At 47.7% G+C, this 20,398-nt stretch overlaps 2 protein-coding genes across 2 annotated transcripts in view; both read left to right on the top strand.

Moving 5' to 3' along the window:
- PMEL (premelanosome protein) overlaps window positions 1-20,398 on the top strand; it is a 330,809-nt gene that overhangs the window by 103,283 nt on the left and 207,128 nt on the right. The window lies entirely within an intron of this gene.
- LOC130477123 (zinc finger and SCAN domain-containing protein 31-like) lies at window positions 11,965-18,064 on the top strand. Its single transcript, XM_056849119.1, has 3 exons — window positions 11,965-12,666; window positions 13,543-13,597; window positions 17,073-18,064. The coding sequence occupies exons 1-3, from the start codon at window positions 11,965-11,967 to the stop codon at window positions 18,062-18,064; spliced, it is 1,749 nt and encodes a 582-aa protein (XP_056705097.1).

Below are 20,398 nucleotides of genomic sequence, written 5' to 3'. Positions count from 1 at the left end.
ATCTATTACGGGTTTATAACTTTGTTTCGCGGACCTTAATTTAGTTCTCGCGGACCCCGGGGGTCCACGGACCCCCGGTTGGGAACCAGTGCTATAGTGTCATAGCAGGGGGCGTGGCCTCACCAGCATGCTCCACCCCTCTGTTCATGGCACAGGGGAGTCACCTCGTTCAGTGACTGGTGGGCGTTGGTGGTGGTTCCATGGACACCAGTTGTGGCATTGCTAGGCTGTCTGGACCTTGGCAACAAACGTTTAATTTTTTTCCTCTCTTCTGCTGGGCACGCCTTGGACACCGGCTCACAGCCCTACCTTGGCCCCTCTTATTTGTGGGACCTCTTCTCTCCCTGCTCATGTTAGCAGGGGCTTCTGCAGGTGCCCATACTGCAAATGGGCAAAATCAACAACTGTCCATACATGTGCTTTTTCTGTTGTGGCTCCTGCCTTGTGGAATGGCCTGCCTGAGGAGGTCAGGAAAGCTCCCACCCTTTGGCCTTCCACAAACTATGCAAAACTGAACTATTCAAGAGGGCTTTTCTGCTCAGGTATTAGGGTTGCACTGCACAAAATGGTTCACAAACTTACCTGGATAAATGATTGGGACTGTGGTCTATACTACTGTGTATAGCTTATTGAGAGAGAGAGAGAGAGAGAGACATGATTATTTGTAAGTTATAATAATATAAATAATATAGTATGGATTATCTTGATCTTTACACTTTATATATAAAAGATTATTAAGTGTAAAGATCAAGATAATTCATACCATGGTATTTCACCATTACTATGTATAGGTGTGAAAGTTGGCCAATTAAGAAAGCTGACAGGAAGAAAGTTGATTAATCTGAAATTTGATTTTGGAGGAGGGTTTTATAGATACCATGGACCGCCAAAAAGACAAATAAGTGGGTTCTAGATCAAATCGATCCCTGAACTCTCCCTAGAAGCTAAAATTACATAACTGAGGCTATCATACCTTGGTCACATGAGAAGACGAGAATCACTGGAAAAGACAGTCATGCTAGGAAAAGTTGAGGGCAGCAGGAAAAGAGGAAGACCCAACATGAGATGGATCGACTCAATCAAGGAAGCCACAGCCCTCAGTTTGCGAGACCTGAGCAAGGCGGTTAACAATAGGATGTTTTGGAAGTAATTAATTCATAGGGCCGCCATAAACTAGAAGCAACTTGACGGCATTTAACACATAGCTTATTGTGGTAGGATCCTATTATGTAATCTCTGTACTGCTTAATGTGTCATGCTTATACTTATGCTATGCTTCAGTTCTTTCTGGTGGTTCCAGACTTCTAAAATCCTGTGTGTGTTAAGTGCCGTCAAGTCGCTTCCGACTCATGGCTACCCTATGAATGAAAGTCCTCCAAAATGTCCTATCTTTGACAGCCTTGCTCAGATCTTGCAAATTGAAGGCTGTGGCTTCCTTTATTGAGTCAATCCATCTCTTGTTGGGTCTTCCTCTTTTCCTGCTGCCCTCAACTTTTCCTATCATGACAGTCTTTTCCAGTGACTCTTGTCGTCTCATGACGTGACCAAAATACGACAGCCTCAGTTTAGTCATTTTAGCTTCTAGGGTCAGTTCAGGCTTGATTTGATCTATAACCCACTGATTTGTTTTTTGGCAGTCCACGGAATCTGTAACACTCTCCTCCAACACCACATTTCAAAGGAATCTATTTTCTTCCTATCAGCTTTCTTCATTGTCCAGCTTTCACACCCATACATAGTAATAGGGAATATGATGGCATGAATTAATCTATTCTTGGTGGCCAGAGTCACATCCTAATGCACTGTTTATTGAATGTTCAGTTTTGTTGCTTGTACTAACTCACTATATGAATGTAATCCCCCTTAAATTCCTGTGAGAAAGGCAGACTATAAATAAATAAACCAACTAGAACATCAGCAGCAGCTTCTCAGCACTAAAACTCTGGAACTCTCTCCCCAGAGAGATTTGCCTGTCCCCTTCTGTTGCTGTCTTCTACCAGCGGGTGAAGACTTTTATTTTTTCATTAGGCGTTCCCTCAGGGATCCACCCTTCCTGCCCTGTTTTTAATTGTCTTTTTAATGTATATGTATTTTAACTTATTTTTAATTGTTTGAATTGTGTGTTTTTGCTTGGTTTTAATGGTTTTTAAGATGTATTTTTAATCTGTTAGCTGCCTTGGTGGCCCTGATGAGAGAGAAAGGCAGAGTATATATTTTGTAAATAATAATGAAAACTAGCATCAGTATCAAACCGTAACAAGACAGGAGGAATAAGGTAAAGTCCATTACTGGATACAAATTTAGGGCCAAACAATCAGCCATTACATTTAATGAGAAACTGGACATTAGGAAGGGTATAAGCTACATCACTGTGTGCTTGGATGTGCAGACTGAATTTCTGTGCTTGGAAAGCTGTAAAGCCTATATATGTCTGCATGGCAAGGGTATGCAGGGCAGGGACAGGCAGGGTGACAGGTATTTATTTAGACTATGTGCTAATTTAGATTTCCAAACTGCTCTGCCCTGAAGGTTCAGGCTGACTAACACCACTCATGTCCATGTACGTTCATCCCTCGAGAACTGCATTAAGCCACAACTTGCATATATGGATGAACAATTACGGAACAAGCACAACAGGCAGAACTCACCCCAAATCACTCTGAATGCAAGACTTCTGACAGAATCAGTTCACATATTCATTCATTCTCAAGTTATCAAGCAAGCAATACACATGCATGCCTGACCGAGCCATATAAAATTTATAGAATATTATTTATCTATTATTTAGTGCGCTTTTATCCCAGCCTTCCTCCAAGGAGCTTAGGGTGCCATACATGGCTCTTCCCTCCTCCACTGAGTGGCAACCAATCCACAAATCCCTCCAGGGCTTTAGCTCAGTGGTAGAGCATCTGCTTGACATCCAGAAGGTCCCAGGTTCAATCCCCAGCATCTCCAGTTAAAAGGATTAGCTAACACATAACATGAAAGACCTCTGTCTGAGACCCTGGAGAGTCACTGCCAGTCCAGACACACTAGACAATACCGAGCTTGATAGATCAGTGTTCTGACTCAGTGTAAATCATTCCTCAAAACTATCCCATGAGGCTAGCTGAGAGTGTGTGCCTGGCCCAAAGCCACTCAGTAAGTTTCATGGCAACTAGGGATTTGTGGCCAGGTCTCTTCAACCCTATCCCAACTCTCCCGCCACCACATCGGCCAGTGTGATGCAGCAGTTAGTGTGTCAGACTAGGACCCGGGAGACCCAGGTTCAAGTCCCCACCCTGCCACAGAAACTTGCTGTGTGACTTCAGGCCAGTCACACACACTCGGCCGAACTTACCTTACAGAGTGGTTGTGGAGATAAAATAGACAAGAGGAGAATGATATAAGCCGCTTTGAATCTCCCATTAGGGAGAAAATTAAACAAATGAAATGAATAAATATGAGCCACCCAAATAAAATAGCACATTTACTATAGTACTAAGCAATCCTTACACTAAAATTGGATTTTGGTTTAAATGGGCATAAATGGCTTTAAAAGTGGATTGGACAGATTCATGGAGGAGAGATCCATCAATGGTTAGTAGCCATGGTGAATAGAGGGACCCTCCACATGCAGAGACAGTAAACGTCTGAATATTAGTGCTTGGAGACAATAGCAGGGGATGGCCTTGGCCTTCATAACCTTGTTTGCCCCCCAGGGCAACAGGTTGGCCTCTTGGGGAGGGGCTGTGGTTCAGTGGCAGAGCATCTGCTTTGCAGGCAGAAGATCCCAAGTTCAATCCCTAGCATCTCAAGTTAAAAAGGACCAGGCAGTAGGTGATGTGAAAGACCCTGGAAAACTGCTGCCAGTCTGAGTAGACAATACTGACCTTGATGGACCGATGGTCTGATTCAGTATAAGGCAGCTTCATGTGTGTGACCACTCAAACTAAGTCTTAAAGCTTGTCCTTTAAAAATAACTTCTGCAGACTTTGGTGAATGACCAGGACAAATGGTTTCTCAGAGCTGTAGGGTTATCACTGTGAACACCTCTCTAACTTGCCCTTAGTTTGGGCACAGGGATATTACCCAGAGGGCAGTGTCTGGTCTTCTTAAAAGATTGCAATGCAGCAAAGGATGAGATAGATGCTAAGAAACAGAGGCACTTGTCAATCCCTACCAGTCAAAATCAGCACCGCCAATTACACTTTGAAGGTAACAGAAAGCCAGTGAAGCAACTAGCGTTGATCTTAACCTTCACGTTTACATCCACAAACGTTTCGTATCCTCAACCCTGCAAGTCTGAGCACTACTAAAAAATAACCTTGTACTCTGCTCCAGCAACTGTATTTTGTTCAGATGAGCGACTGAGGCATAGGTCGAGGAAGTGTGCGCACTGAACCAGAAGGATCTGTCTGTCAGAAAGAGGGGCAGGCATTGAAAATCCATGCCCCTCTGCACAACGGCCGACACCTGGTTGAAGCTTTAGGACAAGCAGGAGCTATCGGAGCAGAGGGGCCTTGGAGCTGATTGTTTTGGGAATGTTTTCCCCGTGCTTGGGAGCACTGGCTCCTTCGGTTAAGGCGGCACCACAAACCGAAAATTGTTTTGTGGCATGGGAATCCACCGTGCTTCGCCCTGCAGCCCCGAGCCCCTTTGGGTCGTACTGCCAAGCCACCTCTTGGCAGGGCCGCCAAGGGAGAAAAGTCACATTTTACTCTCTCCCCCACCGTCACAGCCGAGACGCGTCAAGAGTTCAATTGAGTGGCAGCCCGATCCTCAAACCAGTTAAACAGGAGCCCTTGGATTTAAGCCGGCTTAGTCCTATTGAGCGAGCGCTAAGCCGCGGAGAGGCCCAGGAAGCCGAGGAGGGGGCTGCAATCGCCAAGGCTCCATCCTGCTCCGCCCTGGATTAAAAACCTGGGGATTTGAATTTTATTAAAGGGGGGGGGAGGGGGTGCCTGCAGGGCTGGAGATCCTCAGGGGTCTGCGCGGAGGAGGCTGGAGCGGTGGGGCGCGGTGAGTCGAGGGGGGCATCCGGGCCAAGGGAGGCTGGTGCAGCTTGCCGGGGAGGGCGAGGGAAGGAATCAGGCGGAGCCGGAGCCCGAAATCTGGGTGAGGGGGAGGGAGGGCTGGCCGGGGGGAGCCGGCGGGGCGCGGCGTCCCTGTGCGCGGGGGTCTCGCTCTCTCTCGGTTTGTGCAGAGTTTGCATTTGGCTGCAGGGATGGCATCCTCGGTGCAGAGCTGGGACGCGGCGGTCGGATCGATGCGGTCGGTGGGGTGGGGTGGGGGGCGCTTCCACGGGGCCTGTTCCGCCGCCCCGCTCCTCTTCCTTTGTCCAGCGTCCCTAAGTGCTTCGCAAGCCCTCCCTGTCGCCGCCCCCCCCCACCCTTGCAAACGGGATGCAGCAACGGACGCGTTGAAACAAAAGGAGCCACCGTGGACTTTTCTTCTCTCCCCTCCAGCCCCAGATCCCAGAGTTTTATTTGTTTGCTCGTTGTTCTTTCGCGAAGGGCGGGGGAAGGTCTCCTTTCTGTGCCTTTAAGCCTGAATGATTTCGGGGTGGGGTGGGGGAGATGGACTCCTTGCAGCGGAAACTGCAGCATCCCTAAAGCGGGGCTTCTTCCCTTTTTCACTCGCCGAGAGTTTTCTAACACCCCCCCCCTTTCCTGGTTTTTCCCCACTTCCAGCCGCTCGCTGCAGATTGGGGGAGGTAGGGAGAGACCATCGGACCGAGTGAGTTTGGGGGAGTTCAGGCGACGGAACCAGCAGGGCTGACAGCGGCCCCCTTCCAGTTGGGCAAGCTGCTAGCTTTGTCTGCGGCGGCAGGAGTGCAGTTAGGTGATTTTTGCACTCTGGACGTGTGCTGATTTATGCTTCGGATGGGAAACTACAGCCAGGGTTGCCAACCTCCGGCAGGCTGGAGATCGCCCGCTATTACAACTGGTCTCCAGTCAATAGAGATCAGTTCACCTGGAGAAAACGGTCGCTTTAGCCATTGGACTCTATGGCATTGAAGCCCCTCCCCAAATCCCACCCGCCTCAGGCTCCTCCCCCAAAATCTCCAGGTATTTCCCAACCCAGAGCTGGCAACTCTAACTACAGCCTGATTTCGCTTCTCATCCTATTCAGCCCATGAGCTGATGGGGGGGGGAGGGGAATAATGTGGCCCCCATAGGTCCCGGTTGGGGGGTTGGGGGAAGCGAGCTCCGAGTGGCTGCTGGGTTGCAGAAGCGTATTTAACTGCTGAGCCGATTAAGGAATCTGCGTGCTTCGCCTGCTCTTGGCCTCTCTCAGACAATAACAGCTCTGTTCTCCTTCTGCTTGAGCTCCTCTCTGGAAGCGATCGTTTCTTGCAGAGTCCAAACAAATAAACATAACCCGCCCTCCGCTCTGAAGGCACCATCTCCTATTCAGTACTCCGACGCCTGTCCCAGCGTAGACATCCCAGGAATTTGCTATCCAATGCCGCGATCGCAGGCTGGCTCACAATATTAAGGATGATTATCATAGTATTCTCCAACATGTGTGCAGTTGTAATAAAGTGGGTAGGGAAAATACCCATCTGTGCATTCAATTTGGCAGACGCCATGTGTTACTCCTAGAGAATGAAAAATGATCATCTAACATATTGTCTGGCTCCTAGCGCTCAGTTTAGCACAATAAAGACTCTAAGAAGCAGATTCCTGTTGTTGGTTAGTCCAACTGTGAATAGCTGAGAAGAATTCAGACTGACCCTTCAGAGATCCCTGCTCAAGCTGAGCTCCATTTGAACACAGGACCCACAAGAATTCTTCACAGAACCTGTGACCGAATAAAGAACACTTACGAGCATGTATAAAGTGCGTCCTCCCTTCTAGTGAATAATCACAACCAGCTGTCACATACCTGATATGGAGGGAGGGGGCAGAGGTTGCTAGTAAAAAGGTGCATCTTTCAGAAAAGTGTTAGCGCCCCGCCCCCTCCGTGCTTCTTTTGGAGACGGGAAACCCCTGGTCAGTCTACAGCACATCCAAGGAACGTACTCTGCTTGCCCATGTTACTAAGCCAAATTTGGCCTGGGGAAAGCAGCTTCAGTTTGGCCGACTCTTGAGTGTGAGGCTCTCTGTTCCCACCTATAGAAGTGAGGTCTTTATGAAACCATTTTGGCATATAATTTGAGCACTGTCTGTCTCTCTGCAAGTGCGTTTGGGAACCATTGACGATAAACCTGTGCATAACTCTGATCAGTGCTCCTGGGACTTGGGAATTGTCTGGAGTCACATGCTGTGGCATCTCTGAAGCTAAGTGCCATTGGAAACTCCATGGGCATCCCCGGAGGAGAGTGATATGAATGTAATAAATTAAAAATAGACCTGTTTTAACACAAACACCAAAATCCTATCACTGATTTATAATATTGGTGAAATCCGGAAGCATCACTCACTTTGAGCACAAAAGCAGGACTTCTGAGCAGAGTTGGTCAAAACAGTAATTGTAGATCAATCATAAACCCACAGTCCATCATATCCTAAAGTTTATGGCCTAATTAGAACAATCACAAAAATCAGCAAAAGCAATTATAAAAAAAATAAAATTTAACTTCTTCATATAAAGATGACACTGTTTGCTGTTTTTAGAATTTAACAGCTTTTCTTATTTTTCTGTTATAACAGAACTAGCTATAGCTTTCAACAAATTTGCTACTACAGAGATGGTGTGTGCATAAGTACCATGTCTCCTTTTCGTATGGTCTAGTGTCTGTCATGAGATTTTTTTAAACCTACCTATCTGTCAGCCTTTCCAGGGAATACAAATTTAATCTCATTATGGGGCAGAAATTTGGGATTGCACTACTCTGTCTTTGCTGCAGAGCCATTAGCTCTAAGGTAATGTGGTGTAGTGGTTAGAATGTCGGTCTAGATCTCAGACACTCTGCCGTGGCAGATTGTTGGGCGACCTTGGGCCAGCCACACACTCTCAGCCTAACTGACCACACATAGTTGTTGTGAGGATAAAATGGAGAAAGGGAGAATGCTGGAAGCCATTTTGGGTCCCTGTGGGAGAGAAATGCGAGGTAGATATGAAGTTAAAATTAACATCTCAGATCCTTCAGATTTTTTTTATATGACATCTGTTCTGAGACATTTAGAATTACATGTGAATGCTGTATCATTTCACAAACCATATTATTACTGGCTCACAAACTATATTATTAATACTTGGCATATAATATTTTTGAGTCCTCAGAATAGATCTGCATTATTCTGATGCCCATGTTGCAGATGCAGGGTTGAGACTGAGCAAAAGTAGCTTACTGGAGCCATCTAGTGATTTCATGGCAGAGGTAAGATTCAAACCAAGGACCTACTGATTCATAGGTCTGTCTCTTATGCACTGTGCCAGAACAACTCCATATGCTAAGTAAAGCCTCATCATTAACCAAAATAATATTACTGCATATGCTTCGAACAGTATGCTTCTGCTGATGCAAACTAAATCATAATTATTCTTAATCAAGCAATTCTATGTATATTTGGTGGGCTAGAAGTAACTGCCATACCTGCTTGGCATGCAGAATACAATGGATTTGCTTAAACACTATTCAAAGTTTTAAACCTTGTGGATTGCCTTGATCTCATATTCAAATAGACACAATATCTCTCATATGACTTATGATTTTCTGCTTCTGGTGGGGAGGTTATTGTTGCCAGTTCCAGCATGGGAAATTCCTGTAGATTTGAGGGCAGTGCGAGGGGAGGGAGCTCAGCAAGGATGCGATGTCACTAGGACATGTGTTTCCCTTAGACTCCATGGTGGTATACCTTTTGAAGCTGCCATTTCTTCATGAGGGCTGATCCCAGTAGTCTGGAGATCAGTTGTAATTCTAGAACTTCAGCTCTCATCTGGAGATTTGTAATCCTCTGGGAGGGGGAAGGAGATCTGAAACGCAAGATCTAGTCCCTCTTGCAACCTGTGTAGAATTTTGGAGGATAGGTAGTGTTGGAAAACTTTGGGGAGGGGGAAAAGATAAAATGCTGACTCAACATATTTATCTGGATACTCTAGATATACCAATATTTTTAATGGCTATATTAATTTGGGGAAAATTCATTTAAGGAATTTGCAAAATTTGCCAGCTTTTGTATACATGCAGATAGGTGTTTCAGTGTTGGACTTGTGACAAAAGTCTCAAGGTGGGCAGATTTTATGTCTACTGCAGTGGTCCCCAACCTTTTTGAGTCTTGGGCCCACTTGAAATTCTGACATGGCACAGTGGGCGCAGCAACAAAATGGCTGCCACAAAATGGCTGCCGCAGTAGGCAGAGCCAGCCACAAAATGATTGTCACAGCTTAACTTCAGTAACACAGTGCAGATCCTTGCGCTATGGTGGCAGCTGCTGCCAAAGCAACATTTAAAAAAAATATGCACAGCCAATCAAATTTCCTATAGTAAATCAGAAGCCTTGCTGGTCAAAAGTCCTACCTGGCCCCACCCACTCCCTAAAAACACTTGGCAGGTGCCATGGTTGCCAGGTCCCTCGTCACAACAGGCGGGAAGGTTTTGGGGTGGAGCCTGAGGAGGGCGGAATTTGGGGGAGGGGAGGGACTTCAATGCCATAGAGCCCAATTGCCAAAGCGGCCATTTTCTCCAGGGGAACGTCTTTCTATCGGCTGGAGATCAGTTGTAATAGCAGGAGATCTCCTGCCACCATCTGGAGGTTGGCAACCCTACATGGTGCCCAAGGGCACCACATTGGGGACCCCTGGTCTACTGTGTATCTGGTACCTTTATCCTACGTCAATCTTTAATAATGATACACTCATCTGTTAAATGATAGCTATAATTCAGATCCAGGAACTTATCACACTATTCAGTTGATGCTTCATTTTAAGGGATTGGCAAACGTTCCTTTGCATAGACTGTGGCTCTTGTGTCTACCCTACTATTTCTCCATTTCATATAGGACCTACCAGGCAGAGGCATGTTAGGGCCAAACTTAGCCTTGTTGGCCCAAATAGCACTTTGATTTGCAGCAGTTAGCAGACCATAACTTTTAGCTCTTTACTTTAAATTTACATACTTCAATAATACTGCTCATATAGCCAATTCGGCCTTGAACAGTGTCACCCTGAGATTAAAAAAAAAAAAAAAAGGAACTATATATTTTCATGTTTGTACATAAATAGATATCTGTGTGTGTGTAAAGTGCCGTCAAGTCGCAGCCGACTTATGGCGACCCCTTTTGGGGTTTTCATGGTAAGAGACTAACAGAGATGGTGTCTTCCTCTGCACAGCAACCCTGGTCTTCCTTGGTGGTCTCCCATCCAAATACTAACCAGGGCTGACCCTGCTTAGCTTCTGACATCTGACGAGATCAGGCTAGCCTGGGCCATCCAGGTCAAGGCAAATAGATATCTACATAACCAATAATTTTTTTTTAATTTTAATTGACTGGGAAAGAAACTTGAAAACTGCCAATGTAGTATTAAAATCCACCCCTGCTGATAAGACCCTCAGATTATCCAATTCGTACACAGGGTCCCGGATAAAAGGTTTTATCTGTTTCTAGTAGAGTTGCCAACCTCCAAGTGGTGGCTGGAGGTATCCCGCTATTACAACTGATCTCCAGCCGATACAGATGAGTCCCTCTGGAGAAAATGGCCGCTTTGGCCGCTGGACTCTATGGCGTTGAAGTCCCTCCCCTTCCCGAAGCCAGCCCTCCTCAGGCTCCGCTCCAAAAACCTCCCGCTGGGGGTGAAGAGGGACCTGGCAACCCTAGTTTCTAGCCTAATTGAGCAGGGCACAACTAAATAAAGAATGCTGAATAACTTTTAGCTCTATGTCATGAAATGTCTCACTTCCACATCAAACCTGCATATTAAACGTCTGCTAAGAGTACATTAGGAGACAAGGCAGGATTTTTTCAGGCTAGTTGGCAGCCCTGGGTACAGGGGCTATGTAGCTTTCGGCCTTGAGTACAAATCTGTGAGCCCTCCCTTTTTGTTTGTTTAAAACTCCCTGAAAGGTGGAAGTGCCTGAGGAAGTCTAAAACCCATTCCTCCTTGGAAGCCTGACCCCTTCATCCCCACCCTCAGCCGGATAGATGCCTCAGGATACGTCAGTGTTAGGGCCTTTGCTATCTTTACTTAGATTGTAAACTAATTGTGGAACTCCCTGCCCCGAAATGTGGAGATGGCTGACAACTTGGAAGGCTTTAAGAAGAGAGTGGACATGTTCATGGAGGAAAGGGGTATTCATGGCCACTAGTTAAAATGGATACTAGTCATGATGCATACCTAGTCTCTCCAGGATCAGAGGAGCATGCCTATTATATTAGGTGCTGTGGAATGCAGGCAGGACAATGCTGCTGCAGTCGTCTTGTTTGGGGGCTTCCTAGAGGGACCTGGTTGGCCACTGTGTGAACAGACTGCTGGACTTGATGGACCTCGGTCTGATACAGCAGGGCTCTTATGTTCTTATGTTGAGTCAATACTGTTGGAATAGATTATTGGATAGAGTGGGAAATCTGGGCTCAGATCCCTAATTCAGCCCAGAAACTCACTGAGTGATGTTTGGCTTGGACGTAACTGTTAGGTCACCTCACTGGTTTGCCATGAGAAGAACGATAACCTTCTCTACATTGTCTTGTTGGGTGCCTTACCAATGTAATACATGATATTGTCGAAGGCTTAATACATATTTTGTCTCTTTATTTTCCCCTCAGGAACAAGAACAGGAACCCAAGCTAAGTACAGTGCCCAGTGTTTAAACCCACATGTACTGTAGAGTGGCCTGTAGGGCGGGGGTCTCATACTTACAATAGCAGGCTCAAGGTGATGAAAACAAAGGAGGAGGGGACTTTGAGCTGCAAAAGCAGTCGAAGAAAGGGGATGCTGTGTCTCCTGAGCGAGAAAATGGCTGAATAGCTGCGAGAACTGGCAGTCCTGGGTCTCCAAGTTCAGACAAAGCTTGGCAAGAAGGTGAGTCCAGCAGGGAAAATGGAGAAGCAGGTGCCAGAAAGCCTGGCTCCAGGAGAAGGACTAGAGGGAACAAGAAGAGACAATTTTGCCATCCAGCCTGGGGCTATCAGGGAACTGCCTCGCTGGGTGGTGGCGCGACAGGTGGGCGTACCTCACCGTCTGGAATCCCAGTGGCAGGATTTCCTGAAGACCATTCAGTCCCCTTCCGTGGGATGGGGAAACCCACCGCTGCCAGAACTGGCATCCTGGGATGACCTGGTACATTTTGAGAGAGTGTTTGGTGCCTGCCATTGGCCTAGAGGAGAGGGGGTGGCCCGGCTCATGCCGGCCTTCAGTACGGACGCCCAGCAAGCCTTCAGCAGCCTGAGCTCTAGAGAGAAAGCAGACTACGGGAAAGTAAAGGCTGCCTTCCTGCAAGGAAACTCCACCAGCACGGAGATACATCGCCAGCGCTTCAGGCAGTTCTGCTACCAGGAGGCCGAGGGTCCTCGCGAGGTTTGCAGTCGGCTGAGGGAACTCTGCCACTGCTGGCTAGAGCCGGAGAGTCGGACAAAGGAGCAGATCGTTGAGCTGCTGATCTTAGAGCAGTTCTTGAACATCCTGCCACGGGAAATCCAAAGCCAGGTCAGAGAACGTAGCCCTGAGACCTGTGCCCAAGCAGTGGCCCTGGCTGAAGGTTTCATCCTGAGACAGCAGGAAGGCGAACAACCAGAGAAGCAGGTGAGAATCCTTGGTTCCAGGGTGGGGGGAAAGTCAGCAACATGTGCAGAGATGTAAGCACCATTCTGGACATGAAACTAGGCTTGCCAACGTCCAAGTGGGGCCTGGAGAATTCCCAGAATTACAACCCATCTCCATATGACAGATCAGTTCCCCCGGAGAAATTGGCTTCTTTGGAGTATGGTTGCCAATCTCCAGGTACTTATAAACTGAATTACAACTGATCTCCAGGTATTACTGTTAGCCAAATTGCTCGGTTATGAATATTTATATGGGAGAATTAGCAATCAATAACCAGCAAGGGGCATAACCTCGGGATCTAGCCTTTGTTTATGGGAGTCCGTTCCAAGATTCAAAGCACGAGGCGGAAGCAAGGGTTTCTTTTAAGACGTTTACTTTAAAGTGTGTGCACAAGCAATCCAATAACATATACACAACACACAATCAGAGCCTATGAAGTAAAGGTAGTAGGATAGAGACGTTCGCCAATGTGGCAGTTTCCCTTTGAAGAGGGGCGATACTACACCTGATCCAGTAGCGGACGTCCGGGGTTCTGTACTGCTAGAATACAAGAAAAGCGGGGGTAGGGGATTCCCAGGGCTCAGCCAGCGAGGCAGAAGAATATCGTGGCTGGGCTGCGCAAAACCCACACCAACAGAGTGACAGTAAGTATGAGAGGGGAAAAGGAAGGATAAATTATGACTGAGGGTCACTCCAATTATACTCTTTTTGGGGGTGGGGGATAATGGTATTATCCCTCGTGGTTCCCATGGTAGACAAAAGGTGATTGAAACCTTAATGGTCGGCTACCAAGGTGTGTCAAGGGGGCAATTGAGACAGGTAAGCTAAAACCTATGGTTTGCGCAATTCCGGGAGGGTCTGGAGACGATCGTGGATGGGTTTAAACAAAGGCACGAACAGCTGTGCCTAGGTGAGTCACTTTTGCAGTGCTGGATGAGCGATTCTTAATTGCTGATATCACGGAGGCTTCCGATGGGTCATTAATCTTGCAGATGGAGGGGTGGGTGCTGGCTACGTGTCTGGTTGTTCCTTGCGAAATGGCGTCTGCTGGACACTCGAACGGGGTCACAGGAAAATGGATTCCCTCTGGTTCACTCGGAGGGGTCGTCCTGCCCGTGGTTCCTTCATGCCTGTTTCGCGGGACGGTGCAGGAGCCCTTCCCATAGTGTTTGGGGCTTGCTGCACATCTGGGACGGTGGCGACACGTAGCTTCTGGGGTTGCCATGTATCCAGTCCGGGAGATGGCAAGCGTGGGGCAACATTACAACTGATCTCCAGCTGATAGAGATCAGGTCACCTGGAGAAAATGGCCATTTTGGCCATTGTACTCTATAGCATTGAAGTCCCTCCCCTCCCCAAACCCCGCCTTCCTCAGGCTCCACCCCAAAAACCTCCCGCCGGTGGCGAAGAGGGACCTGGCAACCCTACTTTGGAGGGTAGACTCCATAGCATTATACCCCACTGAGGTCCCTCCCCAGACTCCACCTCTAAACTACCAAGAATTTCCCAAGCCAGAGTTGGCATCCCTACATGATGAAACTGACTCCCCTGTTGGGGTATCTGTTGTACATCTGAGAAAAGGAAATGAGGACACCAGCTATGTCTTATGTAAGCAAATAATTCATAGTGCAGCAGTAAGCAGGCATCTTCGCTTTCCCCCCTTCCTCTTTAGGGTACAGGAGTAGAGAAAGTATTCCTGTGAATTAAAACTGTCCCTTTGCGCACCCCCCCCCGAATTTTCTCTGCCTTATGCTTTATAGGTAGGGTTGCCAACCTCCAGGTACCAGCTGGAGATCTCCTGCCATAACAACTGGTCGCCAGCCAATAGAGATCGGTTCACCTGAAGAAAAGGGCCGCTTCGGCAATTAGACTCTATGGCATTGAAGTCCCTCCCCAAACCCCGCCCTCCTGGGGCTCCGCCCCCAAAACCTCCCGCAGGTGGCAAAGAGGGACCTGGCAACCCTATTTATAGGACATAAGGGGAATCTGCAACAGAGGACCAGAAAAAGTGCAAGGATTTCTTTTTCACTGGCCATGCGAGCACACGGAGCCTGTCGTAGGGTTTCCAGGTCCCTCTGGCCCCTAGCAGGGGACCTGTGATTGGCTATTGCTGGCAGCCACAAACAGAAAAAGCATTTTGCTTTGTTCCCCCTCACCCGCTTGAAAGCTGCTCTGGGCTGTATACTATATGAAGTATACTGTGCCCTCCAAAAGGCCTTTTTTTGCCAGTGGGGCCTACACTGGGATGCACTGTGTTTAGCCCTGCCTAGAGCCCTGCCTAGAGCATCTGGTGCCTGTGGTAATAGTGATTGAGTTGTTGGCAAAGGTCCACCAAAAACACACATAGCCCTTACTTCCAAATACACATTTCCTTACAACCCAGGAAAATTCCTTTGCTCTTGTTGCAGTTCGGACACCAAAGTACACTGTTCCAAAAACATACAAAACATAACACTATAAACTGCAATTGTTAAAAATTAAATACATACTTGCAAAGTTGGGAGCTCCAGTGTCAGCGTAAGATAGCTAATACTGGCTGAGTTTCGGTTACTAAATTCAAAACCTCAAAACCTCACTGGCAATCAGGTAGGGTTGCCAGCTTTGAGTTGGGAAACACCTGGAGATTTTGGGGGCGGAGCATGGGGAAGGTGGGGTTTGGGGAGGGAAGGGACCTCAGCAGGATATGACGCCATAGAATCCATCCTCCAAAGCAGCTGTTTTCTCTAGGGGAACTGATCTTGGTTGTTTGGAGATCAGTTGTGATAGCAGGAGGTCTCCAGGTGCCACCTGGAGGTTGGCAACCCTACAATCCGGGCCTACATTGCCTGGGTAGTGTGAACTGGTTGAATAGTGTTTGCACACCTACCTGTCTTGCTGCTGTTCCTGAAATTGATAGAGGAGGCACATTCTACCATCGTGACATTTTCAGTGAGCTGGGGGAGAGGAAGCAGAACCTCCCTCTTTCCAACTCGTTTAGAATGTTTGAAGCTGATCCTATGCATTTCACTCACACACTGCCTCCAAAGAAATGCACATTTTCTTTACCTATGGATTACCTCCAAGGGAGGTACAGTAGATGTTCTGAACTTGGTCCCTCTTGCCCTGCTTAGAACATCCAAAGACACTCTCAGTCAGACCAGCGGTCTCTCTAACCTGCTGTTGTCAGCCCAAGCTAGTCTCACACAACGGTTGTTTCTAACTTTCCTACCAGAGATCTGTTGAATGGGATATTAAGAGTTGTGCTCTCATACCTGCAAAGAACGTCATCTGCTGCTGTATATCGATCCCTTTGTGAACAGGACTGCTGATATCATTTCAGAGGCCTGAGTCATTCCAAGGCGTAGCTGTGGATTTTTCTGAAGCGCAGAGAGCTCTGTTGGATGCCAGGCAGGGGCCAAGTGGCAGAGAGGCCAGGAAGCAAGATAACTGCAGCACCAGCTCTTTGGGTAAGCAGTACATTTGGCTGATCAACCACATTCTGTGCTCCTTGTCATTTCTGAGGGGAAAGCTACATACTTTTCTCGCCTACCCCCTCCTGCTGAAGCTCCAGGAACTGCATTTGGGGGGACATTTTGGGCTGCAGCAGGAGGGGGCGGGGCGGACAAAAAGGACCTGCCCCACAGGTAGAAACTCTTCCATCCACAGAAATGCTCTGGTAGATCTAAGCCAAGTTGTTGTAGTTCATTTCATATCTGATTTAAATATTTTTACCATTAGCTACAGCAAAAAAGCAGTTGAGAAATCTGATAGGTAAATAAAAATACAGTGTCACTGAAGAAACTCTCCGTCAGTAATTTGGGAAGCACTGGCCTTTCTCAGATTTGCTGTTCCTAGCTAAAGTGGTTGAGCAGGTCACGCTGTTGCACCTCCAGGCATTTGTGAATTAGGTTAGGTTGAGAATGAGTGGCTGGCCCACTCATATGGGTCTTCCAGATCTTAGACTGACACTCTAACCACTACACCATTCTACCTTTCTTTTGATCGAGGATTATAGACTCTTCGAAGTGGGCCATCCCAAAGATCACAGCACATTGTGCTGTGTGGAAACCCAAATGCTGCACCGTAACATCGATTCCTGTGAGGCAAGGAGCTCCCACACTCAGGGTGGTCTCCATGATTCTGGGGCCCTGTGCAAAAATCCAGGATAGGGCCCCAGAATCACAGCCGCCACCACCACAACTGCCTCCCCCCACCGTGGTCCAGGGGTGGCTCTTCCCCTGTGTGAGGAAGACAGGAACTGCTGCTGGAATCCAGCTGTCCAAGCCCTAGACGGGGCAGGTGAGGGGCCGCTGCTGTTGAGCTGACTGCCTCCCCCCCATCAGAGGGGCACTGCCCATCCCTCAGCACGTTATAGAAGTATGATTTTCCTTCCTCATCTTTTACAGGTACCAAGGTTGCAAATAAAACCGAGGAGAAGTTTGAACATCAAGAGTCCAGGGAAGAGGAGGTAACTGCTGCACCAGAAGGAATTCAAAGGAAAGAGAAGTCTCACCTCTGTATCGAGTGTGGGAAAAGCTTTACCCGTCCGTCAGACCTGGCCAAACACCTGAATGTTCATACAGGAGAAAAGCCCTACCTGTGTGTGGAGTGTGGGAAAAGCTTTAGTCAGCTCTCTCATCTTACCAGACATCAGAAAATCCACTCGGGGGAAAAGCCTCACATCTGCTCTGAGTGTGGAGATACATTCAGCCAGCGGGCATATCTTGTCAGTCATCAGAGAAGCCATTCTGGAGAGCAGCCATACCGTTGTTCATACTGCCAGAAGTGCTTCAGCCACCAGTCCGCTCTCAAGATACACGAGCGGAACCACATGGGTCAGAAACCCTATGCCTGTGTGGACTGTGGGAAGCGCTTTGTTTCCTCTTCCTCTCTCACAACCCACAGGAGGATCCACACGGGAGAGAAGCCTCATGCCTGCAGTGTGTGCGGGAAAAGATTCATCCAGCATTCTAATCTCGTATCACACCAGCGAACCCACTCAGGGGAAAAGCCATTCTCCTGTAAGGTGTGCGGGAGGAGATTCGCTTACCCTTCTGATCTGACGAGACACCAAAAAATCCACACAGGAGAAAAGCCCTACCCTTGCGACGAGTGCGAGAGACGATTCACCAGGCTCTCTGATCTGATTACTCACCAGCGAATCCACACAGGAGAAAAACCATATCGCTGCCTCGAGTGTGGCAGGAGGTTCCGCCAGAGAGGGGTACTGGTCAAACACCAGAAGTGCCATTCAAAAGAGAATCCAAAAGGAGGCGAATTCACCCAGCCCACAGAGTCACAGACGGACAGCGAATTCAGAGCTCATGAGATAAAGCAAGAGAAAGACGATTTAGAAAACCTGGCAGAATCCAGCTTGATCCCGTTTCCTTGCTCCTGATCCCTACCACTTCTGCTCAACAACAACCCAGAGGGAGCAAAGGTCTTTTAAGCTACAGAAAGGTATTGCTTTGCTCCTTCTGCAGAAAAACTACGGTATTCCTTTTTTTACGGGTGCTGAATGACTGGTTGTGAGAGCAGCTGTCCATTCTCATCTCCTGCTTGGGCTGTTGTGAGCATTGTGAGCAGATCACTCTGGAGACTGTTGTCAGTTCAGGAGTGGCAGGAAGTGAGTTTTGCCCTTTCTTCCTACCCTTTGCCGACCCCTCCTGCTGCCATTCTGGTCTTTGGAAGAAGCTGAAACAACCCTCCATAGGCAGCAATGGGAATAAAGCTCTCCCTAGCAGCTGGCTTGTCTTCCTTGGCTGGATGAAACCAGAACATGATTCTTCTCTTTGAAAAAGCAGCTTCCTGTTACCTTGAGCAAGACAGCTAAACACCAGCTATGACTGGATCTGGTGTGTGTGTGTGTGTGTGTGTGTGTGTGTGTGTGTAGGGGGAACAATGGCATATGTCTGTTAATGGGGAAGAAGTGAATGCAGCCTCTCACTGTCAGTCAGGGACTGGGGGGGCAGTCAGACATCACCATAAGACAGAGAGCCCCTAGGCTTGCCAGCTAGAGTTCAGTCCCAAAACAATACCCAAGGGCGGACTAAGGTGGTAATGATGTCAGTTGGAAGCCTTTCTTGCCTCCTCCCACACCGGAGTGCGAGATGGCCCCCGTTGTGTTTGTGCAAGACCAAGCCAGCCTGCTGATTAAAGCAGGACTCATTCTCACTCCCACCACATCCAAGACCATTTGGAGTGGCCTTTTTCAGAATCCAGCAGCCTGGTACTGTCCAGCCATTGGCAGAAACTCCCCAAGATCTGAAGAGGAGTTCTTTCCCAGCTACCCAAGGGAGATAACCAGGGATTGGACCTAGGGGCGTTATGCATGCAAAAGGTGGTCTTCAGAGTGTCACTCACTCTGGGCTTGCTGGCTACAGTTAAGTCCTGAGGCCAGTTTCGATGAACTCTGGCTTGCAGTCAGCTGCGGCTCTTAAGGAAGTGTTAGCCTCTGCCACCCAACTCACTTTGGGATCGACCAGTCATGTGTCCAGCAAAGCCACCATAGCCTGCAGAAAGAAATCTAGCTCCTCATCTCAGTGTTAATGAAGGAGATGTGAATGGAGTTATACCATTGGGGGGGGGGGGTGGAGAAACAGGGCTGGGGCAGCTACCGTGAAAATTGGTCTCTGCAAGTTGGGATCCTAGAACACCCTCTATAGCTTTTTCTTGGATTCTGTTCATTCTTCATGACTAAGGTTCCCCGTGGTTGTTTTTAATAGTGCCCCCAATGGCCTAGATAGCAGAAATTCAGCCAGAGAAATGTTTCTAATTGTGGTGATGAAGAACGTCTGCTGTCAAGTGCCATGGAGCCTTGCCCCTCCCCCCACCCAAAGGTTGGCAGCTTGGTTTACAAAGCAGCCGGTCTCTCAGAACCTTTTCTTGTTTAGTATTACTACTAAAAATTAACTGTTGGGATGCAAAATGTGCGAAGTTGGTAAAGGTAGGTAATGGGGATTTGGTTATTCTTGAGGGTGTAATGGGGGGTTGGGGTTAGAGTAGGATCCAAAACTGCAAATTGTACTTTAGAATGCAATAGAAAACATTTGTACGGAACTGGCAAAGGTGTAGGGCTTTGTGTGCACTCTGATTTCTATGGAAGCACAGAAATTAGCATCTTGAGAACTACAGCTTCAAAAAAGCAAGTTTTTCATTGCCTTGGTTGTGCAGATAACTGTAGAAGTAGGAGGGCAGTGCCTAACGGGAATCTAACAAGTGTAGCTGCCTCACACAGAGCCAAACCATTGGTCTGTTGAGTCTGGTATTATCTCCTCCCGTCTTTATGGTCTCTTGTAAGAAATACTTGACATTCTTTGAACTGGAGATTTGATCCGGGACAGATTTCATGCAAAACCGACTGATGGACCACAAAAGAAGAAAGGTGGAAGTGAGTTGTCATCCAAGGGCAGGGATTGGGAGCCCTGCATAATTTCTTGAGCCTCCCTCTGATGAGCACAAACCAAAATGGTGTAAACACACACTAATTTGAACAATTGATAACAGCTGGGATAAATTTGTTTACTTTGTTGGAGTTTTGATTCCCCCCCCCTCCCACAAGTGTTGAGTTCACACAGCCCTGGCTCCTTGAAACTTCTGCTATGGGGATGAAAACATCCTCACATGGTCTTGAAAAGCAAGATCTTAAAATGTTGCCCTATGCATTTATATTATCTTGACCTTGGAAGGAGACATGGCAGTTACAGTTACAGGTATATCTCATGTCACATTT

Source organism: Euleptes europaea, chromosome 1 (assembly GCF_029931775.1).
Source record: "Euleptes europaea isolate rEulEur1 chromosome 1, rEulEur1.hap1, whole genome shotgun sequence".
NCBI lineage: Eukaryota > Metazoa > Chordata > Lepidosauria > Squamata > Sphaerodactylidae > Euleptes > Euleptes europaea.
This window is presented reverse-complemented; position numbering and strand designations above follow the sequence as displayed.

Excerpts from the sequence above, each read along its gene's own strand:
- LOC130477123 (XM_056849119.1), top strand. The coding sequence starts at position 11,965 with ATGGAGAAGCAGGTGCCAGAAAGCCTGGCTCCAGGAGAAGGACTAGAG. Across the intron at positions 12,667-13,542 it reads GCGAACAACCAGAGAAGCAG|GGTCTGGAGACGATCGTGGA; the intron begins GTGAGAATCCTT and ends CAATTCCGGGAG. Across the intron at positions 13,598-17,072 it reads GCACGAACAGCTGTGCCTAG|GTACCAAGGTTGCAAATAAA; the intron begins GTGAGTCACTTT and ends CATCTTTTACAG.